Below are 25,396 nucleotides of genomic sequence, written 5' to 3' on the forward strand. Positions count from 1 at the left end.
TACACCAAAGTTGCCACTGAAAATGTGTAAATGTACCCAGTGTGCCTCTTTGCCCAGAGCTGATGTCCCCAGACCATCTTGCTCAGCTCTGCATCTCCCACTTGTACCTCCCTGGGTGCAAAATCAGATGGTCCCATGCTCCCCAATGGACTAGATCCTGTATTTAATTTGTGGATGTACCCTACACAGACTGACAAGCTAGAGGACAGGAAAAGATACAACTCCCAGCAGCAGCTTTCAGTCTATGTTTCATCCATTGTTTACAGAGCAACTTTACGAGTAAGAAGCCTCTCCCAAAAGAGAGAGAGAGCTGCAATCTTCTATTTCCCACAGAAGTGCCCTAGTGGTGGAACAGATTGAAGCAGGGATCACCTTCCACTCTCTGTTGAAGCAAGGTCATCATGCAGTCAAAAACACAAACATCTTGGGATATAAATAATATTATTCAATACCTATGTCTCTTATAGAAACAGTGAACCACAGCCTGTTTTTTCTCTCTCCTGTAAAACACAATCCACAGAAACTAGGACTCAATCCTAAATTTATCTTCCTTCACGTCAGCACACAAACTGTGAAAGCCTCTTCTGTCCCCATCTTCCTGCTCCTAGCAGCTCAGCTCAGTGGAATGTGGAGCTGTCCTGGCTTTGTTCAGCTAAGAATTTGGGCTTACAGTGGTTCACCCTTTCTGTACAGTACTTTTTCATGGTACCTGTTATGCTCAGTGCTGGAGAAAAAGCAGTAGCAGAAATAATGAGGGTGGCACAACAATAAAGCAGCCAAGTGAGAAATGTACCACTCCAGCACAAATGAGACTTGTTCTGGCCACTCAGCACCTCCTCTTCTCCCTGGAGCCGCAGCTTCACTTCCAGCAATGTCTACAAAACCTTGAGGTGCCTCCACTGAATCATGATGTCACCTGCCCACAGCTGAGCATGTTCAACTAAATGTGACCCCTCACCAGGTGTCTGTAGCTGTGTAAATGAAATTTGGATATATAAAGAAAAACCAAGTTTTCTTGAGATACCCTTGCTCTAGAGTGCCAATATCAGGAAACAAATGTCATGGAAGGAAATAATGCACTCCTATGACTACGGTATACACTTAGAATTAATTCTCTGTAACTGGAACTGATTGTTCACATAAATCTTACTCTGCTTTTAAGCTAGGACATAACCTCTGCTTTATTGATATTCATGCCTGAAGATGAAGAAATCAATTTGGTATGTCTAAGGAGACTTTAGGTTTTTTGCATAGAATGTCTTTCCATGGTAAAGGAGTTTGTCTTTTTATAGGCTTGGGTTTGTGAAACAGAAGATAAACCTTTAATAGTTACATGCATAGATGTAGCCTTTCTTGGTAGGTTTGGAAACCAAAACACCTTCTGGATGCATCCTTTCCATTGCCAAATGCCTGCACATATGTAAACTGGCACAGTTAGTTCCCATTCTTTCCTCACTGTCTCACTACCCTAGGGTAAGATTTCCCTTTGTAATTGCTTATCGCTGTGCACACCATCAGGTCCTTCGGAGGCAGCTGCTGAAATGGGGGTATGACACATCCATTCCTGTTTTATTGTTCTTTAACCATTGCCCACCCAGTAACATCCTCAGATTCAGGTGAAAGTGAACAAATTAGTTGAGAAAGCTCATTTTAACATCAAGCCTGCAGTGTGGTAATATCGGCATTAAAAACTACAATGTGTGAGAAAGCTCAGCCCCATTTCTGACTGACTGGAGTTGGGATGTGGTTAGCAATGCATGCTCACAAGCATGCCCTTCCTTAAAGCTCTGAATCAAGCAAGTGGAAGAGCAAGGAGTCTGTGCTAGATTTTGAAATGAGCTTGTACAGCAGGTTTGGTGCATGGTTATCATGCCTTGTTACACGCACTGCCTCATGTCCTACAATTTATGTGCTAAGTATTTCTACTACAGCAACCGCATTGATTTCAAGGGCAGTTTGCAAAATGGTGTGACTCTGCAGCTGACAGGGAAGGTAAAACCTGAATGCCCTCTTCTAGACACAGAAGGGCTGCAGTACAGCTGAGGAGTTGAAATCAGTCAAAAGCTGCTGACAAAACGTGCACTTGAAGGAAGAGAGGCTTTTTACATAGTGCCTTATGAAAACAAACACGTATCTGACATGTAACTGCATCTTGACATAAGATGCCAAAAGAAAAAGCCCTTCACAGGAAAGTGCTTATTATTTTCACTTTCAAATGACCAAGTGCTTAGGAAAGGTGTCAGAAGAAGTCCCTGAAAGCTGTCAGTCTCTGTGCAGCCATTAACCTTCAAGGGTTTGGGAAGCAGGACACAAACTCCCCTGATGTGGATTTTTACCTCTCACCTGCATGTGCTGAGCCACTTCTGGGTATGGGAAATTCAGATGTGGCTCTGTCTACCAAACTACAGCAGGCCAAGGCCACAACACCAACTTGCAATCATCCATGCAATGTGATGGGCAGCATTCTCCCCAGATTTGGCACATACCAGCAAGCATTCTCCTTAATTGCCTTGGAGAGATCAGGAACTGTTTCCACCAGACAAAATGCAGAGGCCACTCTCTGTGAGAGGTAAATTTAAACCACACGGACAAAAGACATTCCATTTGATCTCGGGGCCAGGAAATGACCCCTGATTTGTTTTATCCACCTGTATAAAGGTAGCCTCTGCTAATAAATTAGGGATGAGCCAGTGTGGGGCCAGATAGATGGATCAGGAAGACTCAAAGGGCTTGAAGGTTACCAGGGAGCTCAGAGGACTGAGCAAAGAGGGATTCATCTCACCTTAGTGTGAGAGTTGAAAACCTGATATCTGCATTTGAGCTTAGTCACCCTCAACTTCCCTTACAGGCAGTGGAGAGAAATAGCCAAATAAAACAAGAATCAGGGTCATGCCAGACCAAACTGGGAAGTTTAGCTGTAACTCTGCCACTCTATGGCTACAGATGATCTAGCTCAAGTCTGATGATACTTTATGCCGTCTTTTCTAAATTTTCCACCTCCATGCCTTTAACTGCAGTCACCTGTCTATGGTCAGTAGCAAGATACTCCAGCAAAAGGGCATTTGCAAGTTAATTTAGTTTGATACCACTGTAACTGATGTTCATTTTCACATCTGACTATTAAGAAAGAGTTGTAGTTTACCTTGCTCCCTACTTTAATGCAAAGAATTCTTCTTAACACTCGTTTTAACCTCAGTTTCTCACCCTGAAACATTCACTCTCCTCTTGTCTTCTGCCAGTGTACCTTAATGTCCACCACCTGGAGTTGTGACTATGCCTCCCCTTTGTTCTCATACTGTTCTTTCTACTTCACTGCCTGAGTTACATGACTTGAAAAATAGTAGCCAGCCATCACTGTCACCTGGGCCTGGCACCTTTCTAAGTACAAAGGAAATTAAATATTGAGCGGTAATAAGTGAAAATGAAACATGGATCAGTATGGCAGATCATGAGAATGCTAAGGAGCCTTGAATTACAAGGGTTTTTCCCTTAAACCATTCTAATTTCACAAGACCATCTATGTACTCTGTACCCAAGGGCACTACCAGGCCCCCAGCATTTAACAAGCACCGAGTCCTCTCCACAGTCTATTAATTTGGATGATCTCTGGCTGGTTCAAGCCACAGCTGTTGCAGACCCTGTACAACTCTGCTGCTGCTGATTGCCATTCTGGTAAAAGGAAGAAAGCAGCATGGACCTGCTCCTCCATTTACTTAATGTATCCTCACTAGCATTGCCCTGTAATATATCTGTTAGCAATCAATACTTGATATAATTTTAGCAAATGGTGCTGGAGCAAGCCCAAAAGGTAAAGCAGATCTTCATGTAAAACAGGCAGCAGAAATATATGGGGAGAAAGCTCATGTGGAAAACAAAGTAGAGATGGTACTTTCTGTGTCTCTGTTACAGAGTGTGGACAGACTTCTAGGAGTGAAAGACAATGGGACAGTTTTCCATCTTAGGACTGGAACAAAAAAGAACAAGAAGTCAACTAAAGAGTAACTATTAGTTGATTAAATGGCAGGCAATTATTAGAATTTTCTTTCCTTCACTACATAAGACAAGGCCAGGGCACTGTGTCATGCAATTGGGAAAGGCTGGAGAGTCCGGGTAGGTTTCAGGGAGGAGAGCAATGTTGCTGATGAGGAAGGGCTGCCTCAGAGTGCAGCTGGAGCACAGGCTCAGACCAGGACGGGGGCTGTTGTGCTGAGCCACGAGGTTGTGATGGCCCCACAATCTGTCTAGGGGCAGGAGGGGCTGAGAAGATGCCAAACGTGTGTCTGGAGTTTGAGACTCTGCAGAATTCTAGAGTATAATTTTGCCTTTACACAGCTCAAAGTCAAGTTATCCATGACATTCTTCAGTATTTCCCCTACAACTTTGAAGCTCTTGGTTTCCCTGCACTGAGGATGCTTTTGAAGGAGACCAGCTTTGTTACTTGACAGCAGAGACTGGTCTTCAATTAGTGTCAGACTAAGAACACAGGAATCTGTCACAGTGGCTGCTGTTAGGAGCAAACTGTCCTATGCACTTACCTCCCTTTTGATTCCAAACCTCTTTGGTGGGCAGTGTAGCTGCAGGCAATGACAGAGGGAAAATAACCAAGTAAGTACATGGCTAAATGTTCCTTTGTCTCTATGAACTATTGGACATATTGAACATTGAACATATTGAACTATGAACAATCCAGCACGTGGCAGCTGGATTGCACTTCCAGGTAGCAGTGGGAGGAAGCCTGTGAGAGTGGAAAGTCCTACTAGGCTCAATAAATTTGGGCCCACAGCTCAAGGTCCTGATGTCACTGAGCTTTTCCTGCATATAATTCTAGAAAGAGCCTCTGGTAAAGGCAGTGTTCATCTCATTATCAATTCAATTTTTGTCATAGCCCTGCTAGGCTCTTAATTTCTTGTGTTAAAACAACAAATGAGATGACCCAACTGCAATCTCTAATAGGTATCATGGGTCAGTAATCATTCATTTGTTATAGTGCCTCTTACCCGAAGGACAGATGAAAATTTGTCCTCCTAATGGCAAGAGCTGTAAATTAGTTTTATTTCACTGTTAAATCTAGATGCCTGAAAATTAGGATGACCAGCCCTTAGCTGGGAAGAAAATGTGTCAGCTCAAGGGATTTTCTGCATTAGGCAAATAGGCAGCTCATAATCACCCATTAAACAGTCACAGTGGCTGTGTCCTGTCACCTTTGCTGCTCAGAGTCTGAGTGACTCTGCTGATATACTGAACATGTGAAACTTTGCAAGCCTAATGCCCACTTGTGGGCCAATGACCCCAGCTCCACTTTTAGCTTAGGAAGAGAACAGTTCCTGCAGTTGCTCGTGGTAGTTTCATCTTTCATGAAGATGGACATGTTCAAGATAGGGATGATGAGTTTCTCTGTGAAGGTACATCTTATCTCTGTTATTAAGGGAGCTTCAGATGAGGTCAGATTTGAGCATGTTGATCTTTTAGACATATACATTTAGATGAGACAAATGCCGCCCAAAATTTAGCCATTTCTTTGTCACAGGTGTTTCTTCAGCTGAATATTGTTTTCTTTATCCTTGAAATCTTTGCAAAAAGCCCTGTGGGTCTAAAAGATGTTATCCTAAATTAGCATGGGCTCATTGTGGATTTGGAAATTGTAGGGTAAGCCATCACTGACAGTTATAGGGCGCAAAAGAGGGAAATGAAGGGATTTAAAAACAGATGGAAGCTCTGTTGACAGGGGCATGAAGGTGCCTAACAGCCTTCACTGAGCAAGTAGCTGCTGGTGAAGTTGTAGAAACATTTGAGTGGCTCCTCCTGGGAGCGTGTGTGTCCCTCTAGCAGTCACTTCACACATTATTCGTGCTTTTGGCAAGACAGACTGCTCAAAACACCACACAGCCATTCCTGCTTGTTCAGCCTGATCCCAGAGGCATCTCAGTGGCCTGAGGGCAACCTCAGAGGGCAGTCAGGCTGTTGCCCTCTCTCAAGTGGGGGCTGGTAGGCAGCACTGCACTGTGAGAGACGGGGAGCAGATGTTTCCTTCGTTCCATCCCTGAGATACCACACTTCCTCTGTGTAGCCCTTTGGGAAGAAGGAGAGAAGTTTGTCCTGGGAAAGAAAGGCTGAAACACCTTCAATGTAATGAAATGAATGGTCTGTCATCTTGCTATATAACGTGTCACACAGAAAGCTCTCTAAAAAGCTCTCTATAGAAAACTGAAAATAATTTTTTAAAATCTACCCCACTGTCAAATCCTCAAAACCCATAGGTGTATCAGAATAGTTGTCAAATCATTCACTTTTATGATGCACAAGTTACAGAGTACTGCATAGCCATACAAGTTTATAAGAACATGTATTAAGCTGCCAGCATGGGGGGGGACCTGGCTGAAGTTAAAACCTAAAACCTTGCCACAAGATAAGTGAGGGTGTGAGGAGAGACATTGAAGAGTGAGAATGGCTTTGAATAAGAAATGTGGTCCTCTACCCCCTTTTTCTGGTGCTCCACTTGCACCAAAATAAGAAATTTTAGAGTGGAGAACCAGAGAGACTAGAGCTGATAGAAAGAGCCTGTGGTGCTGCAGCCAGAGCTGCATAGTCTATGCTAATGGATTTCTGACTTTAAAAATAACTAGACTCCAGGGACTGCAGCACTGCTGGGTAATGGGTCTCTCATCTCTGATTGTGCCTGTTTTCCACATGAATAACCTCGTCATTCCCTGGTGATATCCAAGCAGTCAGCCACGCCTCCACGCCTGGTAAAATCATGGAGCAGATCCTCCTGGAAGATGTCAAAACACGTGGAACACAGGGATGTGATTAGAGACTGCCTACATGGCTTCACCAAAGACAACTCATGCCTGACTATTTTAGCAGCTTTCTTCAATGGAGTGACTGCCTCAGCAGACAAGGGAAGAGCTACGGTTGCCATCTACTTCAACTTCTCCAAGGGTTTTGATACAATCCCCTCAATATCCTTACCTCTAAGCTGGACACAGGTATGGGTTTGATGGATGGACTGTTAGATGGATAAGGAATTGACTGGATGGCAGCATCCAAAGAGGAACAGCTCAATATCCAAGTGGAAACCAGTAACTACTGATGTGTCCCACAGGGGTCCCATACTGGGACTAATGCTATTTAATATCTTCATCAGTGGCATAGGCAGTGGGATCAGTGCACCCTCAGCAGGTTTGCAGATGACATCAAGCTGAGTGCTGCAGCTGATTCACTTGAGGGAAGGGATGTTATCCAAAGGGATCTTGGCAGGCTTGAGAAGCAGGGCCTTGTGAATCTCATGAAGTGCAAGGCCCTGCACCTGGGTCAGGTCGATCCAGGGTATCAATACAGGCTGAGTGATGGATGAGTTTGAAGCAGTCCTTGGGAAAAGGACTTGGGGGTACCTGTCCACATAAAATCAGATATGACTCAGCAATGTGCACTTGCAGCCTGGAAAGCTGACCATATCCTGGTCTGTATAAACAAAAATGTGGCCAGCATGTCAGAACAGGTGATTCTGCCTGTATACTCCACTCTTGTGACACCCTACCTGGAATAGGAATATTGCATCCAGCTGTAGGGTTTCCCAGAACTAGAAGAATGTGAACTTGTTAGAGCAGAATCAAAGAAGGGCTGTGAAGGTGATCAGAGGACTGGAACAATTCTCCTATGAAGACAGGCTGAAAGAGATGGGGTTGGAGAAGAGAATGCACCAAGGAGATCTGATTTGCAGCTTTTCAGTTTATAGGGGGGAACTTATAAAAGAGATGGTGAGACATTTTTAACCAGGGCCTGTAGTAACAGGATAAGAAGTAACAGTTTTAAACTGAAGGGCAAGTTTAGATTAGACATAATGAGGAAAATCTTTACTGTGAGCATAGTGAGGCAGGGGAACAGGTTGCCCAGAGAAGCAGTGGATGCCCTATTGTGGACACACACATTTAGAGAGCTAGGGAATTACAGCTTGGAAATTCTTTTTCAAGCCTGGATTTCTCCTGACTCTCAGGTCCATTCCCAGGCTGACAAGCTGACTACAGCTTCAGTTAGGGAAGAAGTCTCCCAGGGTGATAACATGGTGAAAAACAGAGTGGAATTCATAATAAAGATTAACACTTGGTGTCTTTCCCGTGGGATACATCCTGAGGTACTGTCCCAAGGATGGTTTTCCCAATTGCCCAATGAACTACTGTCCTGTCCTAGCTGCACGTAACACACTTTAAATACAGGCTGTTCGTACAATAAAGTTGACCTTTTTTCCCTAAAAAAATCCATGTGTGTTGCTGTCCTTTCTCCCTCTTTTTAGCACAGTAACCACACCCCATCCCTGGAATTACTGATGGCCAGTTTGGATGGGACTGTGAGAAACCTGGTCTACTGATAGATGTCACTGTCCATGGCAGGGCACTGGGACTAGATGATCTTCAGAGGTCCCTTCTACCCCAAACCTTCTGTGCCTCGCTGGTCCTACACTCCCTCTTGCTGTTGGCACATGAGGTCAGAAGGCAGGTGCCAGCAGGCTAGGGGATGCCAGGGGATTCTCCCCCAAAACAGCAGAGCTGCAGGAGGCACAGCATGGAGACTGACTGACTCAGCCTCTCCTGGATAGGACAGACAGTAGCTTTCTGTAAGCAGGAATGGTAGCTTAGAAGATCGTTGTGGATTTTGGTTTTCATTTTTTTGTTGTTTTTTTTTTAAACAATACCTTTTACATTTTCAGTCTATTAATAGCAATGGAACATTGTCTTCTCAGGCTAAACTGAGCCTCCCTTTCTGTTCTTTCTTTCTACCTGCATCCTCCCCACTTGAAGAAAACTTCTAGAAGAACTATTCTTTGAGAATTTGAGGGGGAGGATGAACAAGGAACAGGCTATGATTTGCACAAAATTAAAAGAATATTTGAGACACAAGACAAATGTTCCCAGAGAAATGCCCCTTTCCTTACTGCAAAGAATGTGTCAATGAAGCATTTGCATAGATTACACAAACTAAATTAATTTACTCAGACTTACTGTTTGTTTTTCATGCCCAAAGCTAACAGCTCACATGGATTTTCTGGGTTGTTTTATGTTTTTTTTCCCCTTTCTTAAGCTTGACTACATAAACTCAAGACACACTTTCATCTGACAGTGGAATAAGAGTGAATTTTGGGTTGTCTTGTAACAGGGAGACTTTTCTTTCAGTGCCACACTTACATTGCAAGGTACCCAGAGCAAGGGCAAGCTGAAAGGCACTAGTGGAGAAGGGGCAGAGATGTGCAGGGGAATAGAGAGTTACTCTGAGCTAGAAGCAAATTATTTTCCCCTCTTCTATAACCTGAGTGTGACTCCCACCACACCAGGCCATTGTGGATGGGTTTGGGATGCCCACTGCTTGCTGGTACCAGCAGTGCCTCAGTAAGAGGGAGACAGGCATGACTTTAAAACACCCTCACATTTCCCCAGAAACAGCTCTCAGGAGAAAGTCTTAACTAAAAATGTGGAGTGTTTTATGGCTCATACATTGCTCAGTGACTCCTACAGAGGCGTAGGCATGGGCAGAACCTGTGAGACAGGACAGGGAGACAGAGTTGGCAGCACTGGGAGCCCTGTGCTCCCTCGTCACTACACCTACCTGGCCCCAGCCTACTGTCTGCACTCCACTGTGACCAGTCTGGCACAGGCTGAGCTGCACATTGCCCTGTGACAGTTGTCAGAGCAATGTGACAGACCACAGAGCAATTCCTTGGCCAGGAGGGGTGCATGCATGGGATTGGAGGCACTGATCCCACCAAGAGAGGCTGCGGGCTTGTTCAACAACCATCACCTCATCCCTTCTCTCCTTCCAGCAGACCAGTAATGTTTGTGCCATCCTTTGGCACTCCTGGGGTGCATCTCTGAAAGAGCAGTTAATGGATTTACATGTCATATAATTGTGATAGCTGGAGATTGTCTGATGGAAGGAGAGAAATTCAATTGTCTCAGGGTGGATTTGGTCTAATTATCTCAGATGACACCAGCAAATCTGCTTCTCTTGGAGACACACTGTTACTGTAGTAACTTGTAAATTAATATCGGATGATGAGTTATTTAGAGGCAGTCTGAACTGCTAAGTTTATGAGCACAGTGGGCAATCATTTATTCTTTCTTTTATTTTTTTTTTAATTCTTTTCCATATTAATTTCTTTTTCAGAGTGAATGTAAACCACAAAATCAACAGGTCAGATACAGGGCTCATGTGAACTCTGCCTTCCCTATCAGACTGAGCAGATGCAGCTTGGAAGAGCTTTATCGCTTTGCTTTTAATTAAAGCCTATAATGGTTTTGCATTTTGTGAACAGGCTTTATCCAAAATACAAAGTGGATAAAGGATGAAGCAAATCTTCAGACAACTCTGCATTTTTGATTATCTCTATTGTACATATGCAGGCTGCTCACTCCCTCACCCAGAGCCAGGATCAGCAGTGTCTCATGAACAAGCTGATGATAAACAATGGTTGCACCCTGCCCTTGTGGAGAAAGAGCTGATAGGATGTGCCTGGCTTCTGATACTTGCCTTGTGTGGCCAAAGGGGATGGCACTTAGAGGCATCACCCTTGCTTAAATCAAGGCATAAAACCTTCTAGTCCAAAGAGAGGATGGTGAATGTCTGCACACCCCAGTGAATCGGCAGTTGCAATGCAGCATCATATACACTCTGCTAGGGTTTGCTGTCACTGCACTGTGCCCACTCCTAAAATGCAGCAGAGAGAATACAAGTTGAAAATCAGGTCCCAAGGGCATGTCCCACCCTCCAGCCTAGCTTTTTATTTTGACTAGCAAATAACTGCCAGACACTCCACAGGAATTGCTCGTGCACACAGTTTTGCCTGTGTCTAATCAGTGCATTTTATTTCTCAAAGAGAACGCAGAAAGTGATCTCAGGTGAGATCCATCAAACAGAGCAGCTAAATCAGGATCTTTTCCCAGGTGTCCATGACCCTGCTGCAGCTTTGGCTGAGGGTCAGCAAGGTGTTGTATCTCCTTTCAGTTTGAAGCATGGGAAGTTTTGTTGTCCATCTGGGCTTGGAAGGGTTCATCAGCAAAGGTTTGAAGTAGGAGAGCTGGAGAGCATGACCTTGCTCCATTCTGCCAGTGTCCACATGGGTCTCTCTCAGAAAGCATCTATGGACTGAAAGGTTCTAACATGGATCTTTATATTTCATTATCACTACATTGTTTTCAATATATTGAAGAAGGTTGAATTTCTTGAAGTTTTTTGCTTGCACTTCAAGAGTGCATGACAGTCAATGCTGAAAAAAGTGATTTTTGAAAAGAAAGCAAGGGAATTTAATTCGAGAATAACATCTCTCTTTTCACCTGGGATACATTTGAAATAATGAATCATAGATTTGCTAGATCTACCACAAAACCAGTGGGTTTTTTCCAAAATGCCTCTATATATATATGCAGATTAACCTAAAATTCGAGGTCGTCTGATAGAGAGAAGTGTGTGGTACAGCATGGGCATGTACTAAAGCTGCATTTTCTCTGCAGAAGTCAGAGGTGTGTAATTAGCATGAGGACAGACATTAACACATTCGTGTGCTCTGTCACCAAGTCACGCCTGATTATGTTGCAAAGTGAGATTAGTAAAATGAGCTTGAAGTTGTCCTCTCACTGCCATTTGATAGTAAGGAAAACAAATCCTTCCACTGCCAAAGCTGCAACTAATATTCAGTACTTAAGAAATTCAACTGATGCATTCATAATGAACAGGATTTTGTGTAATTAAAATTTTAAATAAATCCCCAACATGAGCCCTGGCTTGGATTTCTTAATTTCAGATATGAAAGTACAGCTTTTGACAAAATAGGTTGAGGGGGTTGGGTTTTTCTCCTTCTCTTTTCTTTCATCTGAAAGACTTTAAAAAATCTCATTAGCATATTAAAAAAGAGCAGAAGATAAATTAAATGAAGACCAGGATTAAAAGACTCACTACTTTCTTCATGTCACCTTTATCATTCTTTTGAGCTTCTGTCCCTGTGAGGTGGGTGTAAGTAACGTGGAGGTGGATGTTAGTGGGTGGCAAAGCTTTTGTGAGGCAGAAAGAAGCTGAGGATTAGAAAATTATTGGAGGCAGTTTCCATACAGATGAGAAGAAGCAGCCAGACCCTGAGAAGCCAAGAAATAGGAGGAAGACTGTAAGAAAACTGAAAAAAGGGGCATTTCACTGGCAAAGAAAATGCCAATTCGTTTCAGTAGAAACCCTAAAAATTGCCATGGTTGCTGAAAGTTGCTGAAAACCCTGGAAGTTGCTCACTGAGAGCAATCTCACAGGTGCAGGCCCTGTCTGCAGAAATCTTTAGGTCAACGTCAAAAATCCACTAAGTCTTTACAGTTCATTTTCAGTTTTTTACCCACCTACAGGGTGACTGCATCTCTTGTTCCTCATCACAGGCAGGTTGGTGGGATTGTAGCAGGGGCTGTGAGCACAGCCCCTCTCAATCCCTGGCTCCCACCAAAGGTTGCAGCTGCCATGAACTTTTACAGTTCCTACCATCTCTCCCATAATCCAGCCAAGAAAGCTGTGGATGAAGAGGAAAGAGTTTGGGTACATGGAAGGAGTAGTTTCCTCTTGGGAGAGGGATTAGTTTGCCATCTCTTAGGGTGTGCTAAGGTTGAACTGGGGTAGTGTCTTCTGGTTTGGGCTGGCTGGCATATCTGGTGGGTTTGTTTTCATCTTTGCAGCTCTCTGTGTGACCCTGCTGGGAAGCCTTCAGACCCACCACTGACTGCCCCAAGCAAAGAGCCCAGCGAATGGGTGACTTGATGAGTGTTTGCAAAGTGTGTGTGACCACTGGAGAAAATGCAGCTGCACGGGTGTGAGGTGTCTGGAAGAGGATGATTATTTGCAGCACCTGCTTTCCTGTCAGACACACATATTTTCTGGCCAGTGAACCAGGCCCTGTCCCACCTCCTTGGGATGTTCTCGGCACACATTGGCACTGTTCACAGGGATGAGAAAGACTGATTTTTGCACATTATGTGCATTACAGTAACTAAAACCTGAATGAAGCATCCAGGTTGCCAGTATAACACTGAGAAAAGTGCTGAAAGGTGACCCCTTAACCTTTACTCTGAAGACTTGAACAGGGTTTATTCTACAATGTGGTGGTGCTGCTCACCCTCCTTATACTCCGAGTCGTCAGTGTCCTGTCTCTCTCGTATGGGATAGGAGCACTGCTTTCAACTCTCCCTCACCCTGTGGGGTTTATCTTGAGCAAATTCACCATTTTTAAGCCAGAACTTCAATGGCAGGATATTTAGCTGCTCAGGGCAGCAGCTGCACTTGCTCTGCCTGCTGAAGCTGTGCCAATGTGCAGCAGAGAAGCAAGACTTGAGGGACAGTGGTGTATCCAGTGCCTGCACCCCACAGGGCCATGGGCTCAGCCAGCAGAGGTGCCGTGTGGATTGCTGCCTCTGTTTCCACAGTTTTCACCATAGCTGATCTAAAGAATTCACTAGTTCAAGCACCAAAGGTTCCTCAGAGCATAAGGAGCAATAGCAAAGCCCATTCTCCTGGGTGGGTGCCTCAGCTTTGCAGCTGCAGACTCAGAGATGTGTTTGTGTATTATTTACCTCTTGGAGGTCTTTAACTCTTGGATCTACCCTTCATCCTTCCCCTGAATTTTCTATCAAGTCATTGGAGTTGTAATGATGGTAGGGAGCCACAGATTTACACCCTCATGAACAGGCATCCATTTCTCTCTCCAAGAACTGTCTTGTCTCCAGCACAGCAGGAGAAGCCCATAGTGGTACTGCTCTTTCCTGACTAAAATTGGATTGTCCTTCTGTTTCTTGTCTAGAAACCAGTAAAACCTGTCTGGGTTTGTGCTGAGGACGAGTTTGGTCCTGTATGCACGTAGAGAGGGTGTCCAGGGGGTTGTTCCTTCAGCACCTCTTGGAATCAAGTGAATTGTACTCCAGGGCTCTTCATGGGCTGTAAAAGGAGCTGACAGTCTTCAGAGTTAGGGACCTACCCCTCAGACATCAAAGATAGAACAAATGTGTCACATCTAAAGCAATTTGCTGCATTTTTAGCAGAAAACCTGTGTCCCAGTCCAAATCTACTCATGGTTTGGTTGGGGGCTTTTTCCATAAGAAAAGCACCGTGTGTTTATAAATTGCTCTTTGCCAAATTGCTTGTTCTTGAAAAGAAATGCTCTGTAATAAGCTGCATCATTAAAAAGAAATTTTTCTGTGAGCAGCAGAATCTGGTTTCCTGCGGTTTGGTGCCTCATGGTGGGATTATGTTGCATCTAATGAGGAGCACTCTGGCTGAAGCCTTTTCTCCTGTTCATAAAGACACTCTCTCATGTGAGTTCTCTGGTGTCCATAATCCATTTGGGATCAAACTGCCATTGTTTAGTTTCTGTCCTGTCTGTCAATGCAATACTGCCCACGTGGCCAGCTGTTCCTCCCTGGAGACATGAAAGGGTCATGCTGCTCTACCCTGATGCCTCTTCTCTCAGAAATGGTTGAAAATTAAAGCATTTGAGAATTCCATCCCACAGTTCAATTTGACTGAAGCTGGCCAACAGGCTAAAAGATAATTGAGAATAATAGTGGACTGACACAACAATATAATAAACCTAATTTTATTAAGTAATCAGGCAATAAATGGTAGAAAGTAAATACTGGAGCAGATTAAGCATGGAAAAAGTGTTCATAAATATTTATTCAAGCATTGAATCACTCAAGGTGACCATTTTTTTGCCTGTTTTGCATTTCAATTTTAGCATTTCAATTCACAGCCGTATGAATGACTAACAAGAGCACAAGCACCCTGATAGTTACACTCATACCTCAAAAGTAAATGTAAAATGATATTTTTTTCTGAGATTTTTTTTTAAGTGACAGGGAATTTTTAAACATTTCTTTCAAAATGCTACAAATTAAGAATTTTGAAATAAGAATGTCGAACAATTCAGACGCCAGATTTTGAAGATTGTTCTCAACAAGTCAAAGAATAAAAATAGATCACGTGATTTGTGGTTTGTGTTGAGTTTCCAGAATTTTCAATAAACCTGAAATGAACAAAGTTAGACAAGAAACGTTTTGTTGAAGTGATTAATAGAAATATTTCAGAAATGTGAGTTGTGAAAGGGAATACATAATTATGCACACACACACACAAATTCACACGTTTAGGAAAGAAGAAAGACATATTGTATAAGTTGCTCATTGTAATTTATTTTTCCAGTTCCTGAGCCATAGAAACATGTTTATGAAAAAATGATTTTTGAAGATATTTGTATTTTCTTACCTTGACTGCAGTTTAGATGGATGAGCTACCATTGTTCTCCATGCTTCTCAAATTAGGAGAATGCATTTCTAAATTCAATTTCATCCTCAGTGGAAATGGTTTCTCTGACTGGTAATCTTTGGAGAAGAATTATACACAGTCTATAAAGCTTCAAATTTCAAAACCTAATTTTGAATGTTAGTCAAGAGGTTAATTTAAGATTCATCTTCCGAAAGAGGAGTTAAATAAAACTGATAGAAGGCTGGAACTTGTCGAGTGGTTGAGAGGTTTATCAGCATGTGAGTATGAGTTCATTAGTTTTAATTAGTATAATCACTAATGTTGCATTAACAGTTTGGTGAGAGAAAATAATTGCTCACACCCACTGTATTAGATTGGGAGATTAGAATTCATTTTATGAGGCAATTAGCATTTCAGGGATTTTTTTTTAAAGGCTTTTATGATCTGCCATTTCAGTAGCCTCCTTCACCAAAAAGAGTTTAAATTAACCATAACTTTCATCCTAATGGGATGCAAAAATTAATGTAGAATTAAGTGTGAACCAGTAATCCCACTGCGATAAGCAGGCAGCTAAAGCCACAAACCTTGATTAGTTTATAATGACCTGTTTTATTTCCCAGACAATGATAGTCGTTTATCTGTCCTCAATTCATTATCTTCTCTGAAAATTTATATTCTTGAATTTTATACAGCAAAACAAATAAAATATGAGGAAGGGAAAAGTAGAACAGTACTACTGAAGTAATAATTGTCGAAAGAAAAAGCTGCCAGTTTCAATAGCAAGGCTTAACATGTCAATTATTCTTCATATCAAATGCCAGAGGAAGAAGAAACAGCTCCCTTTGACATCCAGTGCCTTGGGAAGAGCCATGAATTTCATAGCAACAGCAATCACAACCCTGCTCTATCCATCACAACCCTTGGCAGCTACTGACACAATGAGAACAGATGGAATTGTCATCCTGGTTGGCAAGGAAGCCCTGGTCATCTGAGACTTAGGACAGTTTACCCACGAGATTGCCTTCCAAAACATCCTGTAAAGAAATGTGCAGGCTCTGGTGGGAAAAACTGCTTACAGCAAGGCTGTAGTGAAAGCTTTCATGGTATCTATAACAAGACAAGACAATGCACCCTTTGCAGCAAATCTACTACCCATTATATGGGATTATGCTTGTCCCTGGATAAAAAAATCTCTGCTCAAAAATCTCAAATCTGCTATGAGCTGAATATGGCATGGAGTAGAACAACTGTTAAATGTTAGAACTATAATGTAGTTCATGTCATTTTGGGGACATATATTAAAATAAGGGGATGTGGGACACTATTTAGGGAAATACATTTATCTTCCTAGGACATATATTACAGCAAAATATACATATTAGGTACATACTGCTGTAAGGGACATTAATGGATGTAAGAGTTGTACCTTTATAAGAGGAATTCAGAGAAAAAAATGTTTAAACAGCTAAAATTCAGGCACAACTAGGCAGACTGGATCTCAGTCTCTCTGGCATCAGCTGGTGTCACCTTTAGAAGCTGAACTCCTCCAGCTAAGATCTGAGTCCTGCACTCTAATCCTGCCTCGCTCTACAGGCTGCAGAGGCAGTCCCAGGTAGCCAGGCTTCTGTCTTGGGTGGTGAAGTAAATGCTTAAAATTGGGTGAGATGAATCATAACCAGCATGCCTGTGCCTTAGGGTTTGTCTGTGCACACAGTTACTGTGGAGAGACATTACTCTTCCTGAATAACATTACATGTGAATATACTTTTGGCTGAGTAAGGCTTATTTCTCTTCAACAACATCACTTGAGAGAGGCAGAGGAGTTTGCTTTTTAGTCCTCACATGGAATTCTTCTGCAAGAGCTGCTGCCTTTTTAGCAGCTGCCCTACCTTAATCCAAATTTACTTTAGTATAAAAATGCCCTAAATCTGCCATCCAATCACCTTTGGGAGCAGTTTAAGATTTATGGTGGTAAGGGCATCAATTAGGCACAAATACATTGACAAAAAAAATAGTGACGGTATCATATACAATAAAAACTGACATCTATTTCACAAAATATGGGTGCAATAAAGCCTGTTGTTTCAGGAAAAATGCGTGTATTTGCCCGTATGTTTCATTAAAGAATAATAATGCCATACATATTTCATTCCCTTGTTCTGAGCAGCAAGAGTCTTAACTATATAAAATGCCCCATGCTGTCCTTGCTTTGTCGGGCTGTTTTTTTCTTTTAATCAGATTTTTCCCCCTGAACTAATGAAATTATTCTTTAAACACATACATCATTTTCATTTGAAGTGACTTATCATGACTCAAACAGTTTCAGTGTCTGTTCTTCTGGAGAACAAGGCAACTGCCATCTTCTTGTGCTGTGCAGATCCAGGTCAGGACTGCCTCTGATCCCCAGAGTGCTGAGTTCTCTGCACCCCCACTGGTGCTGCTTTGGGTGGAGTATGGGTGACTGATGTCTGTGCTGTCTGCACCTTGAATATCTGCGCTGGTTTCTGGTCCTCTTGCTCTCACATTTAATTTCTCTCTTGCCGTAGTATGCACCGACCCGCTGTGCAGCTGTGCAGGAGTCCACGGAGCAAGGCGTCCTTCCTCCCTGCCATCACCACGAAGCGGTGCACGACCCCCAGCTGGTCCCCTGCACGTGCCCGCTCTTCTCCTGCCCGTGGGAAGGGCACCTGGAGGTGGTGGTGTCCCACCTGAGGCAGACCCACCGCATCAACATCCTTCAGGGCGCGGAGATCGTCTTCCTGGCCACGGACATGCACCTGCCCGCTCCCACGGACTGGATCATCATGCACTCTTGCCTCGGCCACCAGTTTTTGCTGGTCCTCAGGAAGCAGGAGAAGCACGAGGGCCACCCGCAGTTCTTTGCCACCATGATGCTGATCGGCACGCCCAGCCAAGCCAACAACTTCACCTACCGGCTGGAGCTCAACAGGAACCAGCGGCGCCTCAAGTGGGAGGCGACCCCCAGGTCGGTACTGGAGCGCGTGGACTCTGTCATTTCCGACGGGGATTGCCTTGTGCTGAACACTTCCCTGGCTCAACTCTTTTCTGACAACGGGAGCCTAGCGATAGGAATTGCCATAACCACCAGCAAAGTTCACAGCTCCGAAGCCGAAATGTGAGGAGAAGGAGGAAGAGGAGGAGGAACAACAGCAACAACAATGGTGCTCTAGCTGCCTTCTGAGAGCCAGAACTTGTGGACTTTTTTTGGGGGAGGGAGGGTCTCAGGTCTTTTATGGTATTTAGTACTCGTCCACAGTGGGCATTATGTAAACATCCCGTGGATACGGTCCCTGTGTCATGTATTTACTCTTTTGCTAATACAATTTTATGAGAAATTTTAAAGAGGCTAATCAATTTATTGTCTCCCTCCAGCAGCACTGGAAACAACACTTGTTAATGAAAACTGCACCCAGGGTGACTGGCAGAAACCTTTGGTCTGACCATGCTATGCAAATACATTTCCTTCATCGCCTGCCTAATGGAGCAGAGGCCCCCGTGCCTGATGAAAGGTCAAGTATTCCACTACGGGACAAGAACACCCAGGTTTCAATATTAGCAATAGTGATTTAATTCATGTATTTTGAGCACAGCCAAGCCCTGCGGGAGCTGGCAGTTTCAGAGCTCCAACTTCAGCTTCTGAGGAAACAACTTTCTCACCCAAGCAGTGAAAGCTTAGAAGAAAAAGTCACCCCCTCTGCTGAGCAGAGGGCTGGGAAGCCTCATCCTGCATTAAATCAGGAATGACAGCTTGTGGGTGGCCACTGTGAGCATGGCTAGATCTCACTCTTGTATCACAAACAGCAGGGTCTGGCCATAGAATGGATATAACCATACCCAGCCATTGAGGCATTCGTCTTTTTAGCTGCTGTTTCCTTAAGCATTCAAAAAGAGATTTTCAGAAAATAAAGCAAAAGGTGGATCCTAATTTGGGTACTGAATTTGCTACTGAATTCTGTGCCAGTTAGATCCTCAGTTTGTGCTGCTAAATATTGATTTACAGCAATATAGATCGGACACCTGTTTGAAAATTGGCTTTGAGATTTGATATGCACTCCTTTGAAAAAAAATGCAATGTTTATTCTCTTGCATACATTTTGTGGGGTGGTGGTGAGGGGTGACTCACTTTCTTCTCAGGGTGTTTCAGAAACAGTGATGGTCACAAAAATACACAAGCTTTTCTAAGAGCTTCTCCCTGGGATGGTTCCTTGGGGGAGAGTTGGAGGCAGGTGCTGGCCGTCTCCTGTCACCCATTCCCATCTGCAGTCAGGCCTGTTTCCTCCATAGCCAACAGCAGCAGTGAATTCCCACTGCAGTAGGTGACGTGTTAAAGGAGGGGGCTCAACAGATAGTGTGACACATGAGAAGCATGGGAAACTGTCTTTTCCTGTTTTCCCTTCTGCCTGTGTGTGGCTGTGGTCTGGCTGCTCCCAAATGAATTTTCAAGAAACATCTGGTGGGTTGGGTCAGTTAGTAGCTAGAGAGACTGAGGCTCATAGCTTGGAAAACCAAGGAGAGGGGAGAAACAAGCTCAGAGCTGTCCTTCAGTGTTTCAAAATGCATCTCACTCTAGCTTTGGGTAGGCAAAACCACTGATGCTGAGCTCTCCCACCCATTGCTCTCCCGAGGATTATTATAAATGATGCATGAAGTAAAATGAATTGCAGTTTTCCTGAGATGAATGCCATGCAGGTAAATGTCTTTTGAGGCATAGATGTACCTCACCTCCTTACCTGGACTTTCATAGAAGGTGAGAGAAGGGTGAGGGTCTTTTCAACAGGCTGCTCATGACCATGCAAGCTGAGGTCTGAGGAAGTCTCAGACCCTGTAAGAAGGCACTGGAGCACAGCTTCCCAGCTCTCACCTCTGAATTCAGGGGGCCAAGGGTGGCCTACTGATTTGCAGTGCCTCACTGGAATAGGCAGGCTTCAGAGTGGCTGGCTTTTTCCCTATGATGTTAAATATTCAGGAGCAGCAAATGCTGCCCTTTCCCTAAATGATAGCAATAAATAAATCATTGGTGTTTTTGTGGACTGAAACTGGCTTCTCCAGCTCCTCTAACAATTATTCTGCTGCTGAATTAAAGCAAAAGCAATAAAATCTCAATAAAATCAGTGCCTCTAGTTTAAACTTCCTGAGCTCTTTGTACACTAGTATAGAGACCAAATGTAATGATGCTTTTGTTGCCTGACTACAAGTTCTAGGGGGAGGCATACTACTTAGTTATCCATTTTTTCAGTCTGTTTACTTCTTGTTAGTTGGTACCATTTTTCCTTGAAATATCTACTGAAAAGTAGGTATTTTGGAGCATGGTCCTTGCCAGAGGACCAGTGTATTTCTGGCAGGATGAGTGTGACAGTATCAGCTCTCTGGAATGGGTATCTCCATCTCTTGCCAGTGCCCTAGATTTGAAGGAGACATAGTGGAAGTGTGACCTCCCCAACATAACCTTCCACATACCCCTTGTGTTCTTTTCCCAGAGCTCTCTTGTGACCACACCAACAGTCCAGCTTTTCCGTTTTGTTTTCAGTCTTCTCCCCTCATCTGATAGCTGCCTTTCTCAGCCCAGTCTCAAGCCCTCAGCTGTGGTTTCACACTTTCACTTGCAGAGCCCATGATGCTTCTTGTCTTCTCACATGTGTACCTGTTGGATGCCATTGTTTGAATCATTCTCACTGCTTTCTGAAGCCCACCAAGTAACCTCCTTCATCAGTTTTCTCCACATCTGCAAAGACACAGCTCTGGCAAGGAGTTCAGGAATTCAGGTACATTGGAGTATGGATGAAAATCTGCCTATCAAGACTCCCAGTAAAGAAAAGGAACACATATTCTGGGGAGAAATGAGATATGGTTGCCTAAATCCAGCTTTCATAAGCATCTCAACATGAAGTGCAAATGTTTTAAGGTATATTTAAGGACTTTCTACTGCAGAAGACATTCTAATTCTGTCATAATTCAAAGCCTATGAGCAATCTTATACTGCCATAAAGCAAAGGTGAAGCAAATATTCCACATGATAGGACATAAATCCTAAAATACTGGGAAGTAGGATCAACAATGAAATTCAGTTTGCAAGCATTCTTTTAGTGCTCATGGTATAACACTTTTTACAGCTCTGCTTATGGTTGAAAGGCAGCTGAAGCTTGGCTTCCTAAATTTGATCTGAAATCAGGGCTTCTATAACTTATTTTGTACTCTAATATTTTGCATCTTTATAATGTATTAAATCTGAATCCCTGCCTTCCTGTAAAGAACACAGCCTTACATCTCTTTGAAGTAAGGAAGTATCCTTCATGTGGTGCAGAAGAAAATGAAGTCTTTCAAAATTGCTATGCAGCTGTTGCAAAAATCTGTTTTCCTACCTACCTGAGAGTGATGTTCCCTTTTTGTTTCGGTGGGGTTTCAGTTGTTCTTTGTTTTTTTACATAGACAAAATATTGGCTTTGGGTTTGTGGTTTTATTTTTAGGATTTTTATATATCTCTGTTCACAGATGGATTTTCTCGTGCTTAGTTTAGTAAATTGCAACAATAATTTCATCAGACTGAGACAGATGGATTGCTACCAGACTCACTAGAAAACCTACTTTGGTTCTTCTGCTCTATCCATCAGACACCGTGTGAATGTAAATGTCAGATCTGCAGTAAAACAGCATTAGTGCTTTCAGCTCAATCCCATTATGAATTAAGCTCACATCATATATCCATGACTCCTTATAAATCAGCTGCAGCATCCTGAGCCTCATCATCTTGAAGATGACAAAGGACCTTGCTGTGCCAGTGCTGGCTGTAGGGCCTGTTGAGAAGTAGGGCAGTAGTCCTCTTCTCACTGGACTTGATCAAACACCCTCTGTTTCATACCATCCTTATGAATACAGGCCAGTAAATTACTGAAGGAACAAGAGGTGGTAAATTCTGGACAAGTTAGGGTTATAGCAAAATAAGTCACAATAAACTGCTGGATGCCACTGCATGGCTCTCTCTTTTGTGCATCCAAGGAACTAAATCCAATTGACAGTACTGTAGTATAGGTGATTTATCTGTTTTTCTAGCCCAATACACACCTGAAAAACACTTTGATTGGGGAAGAGTCTGTCAGAACAGACTCAGATGTACTCCTGCAACTGAATCAGAAACACCTTCTCACATGGAAGAGCTGCAGATTTTGAACTGTTCGGACACAAGCATAAGTTTTTAAATTTTTCTTTCTTTTTTTTTTTTTTTTTTCTGTTCAATACACTCTGCCTGCTAACACCATCAGATTGAAGGGTGGAAAACAAGGATTGCCATGTGTCACCACCAGAGCTCTTCACACAACTGTGATTCCTCTTCTGCAGAGATGAGCCTGCAGAAACAGAGAGGGTTTCACAGCAGGGTAGCACAGGGCAGCACCCGCAGGCTCCAGAGATGTGCACATAGAACTGAGGACAGAGCTCATCCTCCAGACAGAAACTACTCAACAGGAACCCCTCGGAGTGCAGTCACAGCAGGGCTGCCAGGAAAGCAGTCAGACCCCCTGGGAGTAGCAAACAGTGGGAGTTAAGGCTCTGTGTAGAGATATTTCTCATCAGCACCTTCCACCTGGCTGCAGGGTCTCTCCTCTCCTGGGAACCTTGTCTCTGGAGCAGTGTAGGTCATCAGCTCTGCTGGGTCTGCATGTGAATGGTCCTGCACAAGGATGCTGCATTGTGAGTGCAAACACTCAGCCCCAGTCCTGCCCAGCTCCTTTAGATTTGGGGGAACCCAGCTACCTGCAGCTGCTAATGATTCTTCCAGGTCCTGACACCTGACAGTTTTGCTGTCTTTCACCTGTATAGCTCCCATTAGGACAGTAAAGTACTTGCTGAAAACTACACAAAAAATCTTTGGCAGAACATCACATTAAACCTCTACCTCACACACCTGGCTAGGACTACAAGCACTCATTCTTTCTCTTTCCACACAGGGAGCAGACTAATGCATTGCCTTGTCTTCCTTTGGGCTCTGCCACTCCAGAAAATACATGTGAAAGATTAGGAGACAGTGATCATCTTCAAGGGAAGAATGATTTTCATTGCAAAGATGGCTCTTCTCACAGTACTTTCACAAAAGGATGCCAGGCTCCAAGAAAGAAACTAACAAACTGTAGTGGAAGGCAAATGGGAAACACCAATTGCAAAGCCTGCTATCCTTCAACCAGAATGAGCTTTATGTCTTCCAGGTAGGGAAAATCCTCCTGAGACATTGCCTATCTGAATACATCACTTAATCTTGTAGAAAGCTCCAAGACAGAGAGGTTCTTCCTGTTGGAAATTGCATCAAGTAACCTTATTGAAGATAAATGGCTTTGAACTTTGATAGCAACAGTGATGAAGTGCTTCAACATCCATGCAGTACAGACTGAAAAATCAGAGCTTTTAGACAAAGAAATAAACTTATTCAAATGCAAATGTGAGATTTAGGGCAGAATTTCCAGGTGATCTTAAAAGCACTTTTCTTATTGCTGAGACTGGATGTCTGCATAGCGAGAGATATTTCACTGTCAGCCAGGTCTTACTGGCTTGAGTTCAGGAAAAATTCTGATATTCTTTGTTTCTCTGCTAAGTGAGACCACTTTAAAAAGTAAAGCAAACACTGTAATGTATGAAACAAGTCTGGAAGGGATCTTTGTTTTCAGATCAGGCTGCCTGGCGAGCAGAATGTGGGGAAAGCACTACATCTCCCACCTGTTCAAGATGAATCCAGACTGGCAAGCACAGTCTATGAAGAAATTTTCTTCATGTTGCAATCTCTGCTTCAGCCACTGAAGGCAACAGCTGCCAGGCAGCTGGCTTGAAGACTTTGATGACTCTGAGACTGTTCTCTAAATATCTACTAATATTGACTTTTAGGCTGAGATGATTTCAGGGCATGAGACAGCAAGGCTCCACAGAGGCTCTGCAAGGCTCCTCAATATGAGTGTATGGAAGGGATGCAGGCAAGCCTTACATCCCTGCCTCTGCCTTTCACAGCAGGACCACTAGACACACCCACAGCGATCAGTCTGGGTCTTTCTTAACAAATGGTAGCAAATAGCTGGGTCACAAAACTGGATGCTACCATTCTAGAGTGGTTCAGTTTAACAGCAGCCAAAATCAATGAGTTCCTCCCTTAGCTTTGAGAATTAAAACAGGATCTGATATATCAGAAACATTAGGCCCATTCTAATCACCATCAGATATTTCCTATTTCAGGATACAGGTTCCTCTCTGGCCTCTGACAATGATAGTAGACTACAAAACATGGCTGGGTGCTACTGCAACTTCCACAGTGTGGTTCTGAACCAGAGAGAGATCTCTGGGAACTACAGTAACACAAATGAATAATTGTATAATATACTAACAGAAAATAATAACACAGTGAGGGCTGATAGCATCTTTAAAAGTAGCACTGATACTGAAAGGGGTCATTACCTAAAGTGAGCTTCAGGAGAAGCCTGTGTTTTTGCCTAATTGAGATGTGGAGGGAGATATCCAGAAGAGTGACAGTCTCAGGACTACCCTGATTACTCAAAGAAAAGCTGAACAAAAAACCAAAAAAATCAGCTACAAGAGTCCTGAGTGAAACAGAAATATATTTCTGTTGCCTCTGGGCAGCAGTTTTTTGTGGCATATGTCCTTGGAAAAGGAATTCCAGTAGGCAGACAGGGTTGAACTTCAACATGTTACAGCTACTGCACTGTCACTTCCAGAGTTTCCACTTAAGAAATACTTAATCAGGATTGCAAAAAAAAAAGGAGTATAAATATCCACTGGATGGTGTGACCAGTGTGAGAACTGCCAAGGAGATTTATCCAGCTTCCTCTGGGTAAACTTCCACGCAGCTCCTCTGCTGGATTGGCAGAAGACAGCCCCAGGTATGAGGAGGACTGGCTGGATTCCTGGCAGACTGTAAATTGTTGTTGCAATTGCACAGTGACTGTGTGTGATAAACTCCCACACTGAAAACCAGTGAAGATTAAACCTAGGCCCTCCAGCAATGTGTCTGCATGGGCTGATGCTGACAGCCAGGCTGTGGATTATGGCAAACTCATTGGCCTTACAGCCTATATGCAGGACTGGCATGTGTTGGAGGTTGTGTATACACTGAGAA

General features: G+C 43.4%; 1 protein-coding gene and 1 long non-coding RNA gene across 3 annotated transcripts in view; one reads left to right on the top strand and one right to left on the bottom strand.

Moving 5' to 3' along the window:
• Window positions 1-18,633, top strand: part of SIAH3 (siah E3 ubiquitin protein ligase family member 3) — a 42,079-nt gene extending 23,446 nt beyond the window's left edge. Inside the window, exon 2 of the mRNA XM_014895376.2 lies at window positions 17,817-18,633. Coding sequence (XP_014750862.1) covers window positions 17,817-18,410 — 594 coding nt within the window. The 3' untranslated portion in view covers window positions 18,411-18,633. The remainder of the gene's footprint in view (window positions 1-17,816) is intronic.
• On the bottom strand, window positions 10,810-15,553 carry LOC148224805 (uncharacterized). 2 transcript variants are annotated; one of them, XR_015801478.1, is made up of 2 exons: window positions 15,271-15,553; window positions 10,810-12,116 (listed from the first exon to the last, which is right to left on the bottom strand). It is a non-coding gene; the product is annotated as an uncharacterized LOC148224805 (long non-coding RNA). The 2 variants fall into 2 exon arrangements; XR_015801479.1 differs by having other exon boundaries at window positions 10,810-14,546.
• Window positions 18,634-25,396: the final 6,763 nt, after the last annotated feature.

The sequence above is a fragment of the Sturnus vulgaris genome, chromosome 2, assembly GCF_052056855.1.
Source record: "Sturnus vulgaris isolate bStuVul1 chromosome 2, bStuVul1.hap1, whole genome shotgun sequence".
Classification (NCBI taxonomy): Eukaryota; Metazoa; Chordata; class Aves; order Passeriformes; family Sturnidae; genus Sturnus; species Sturnus vulgaris.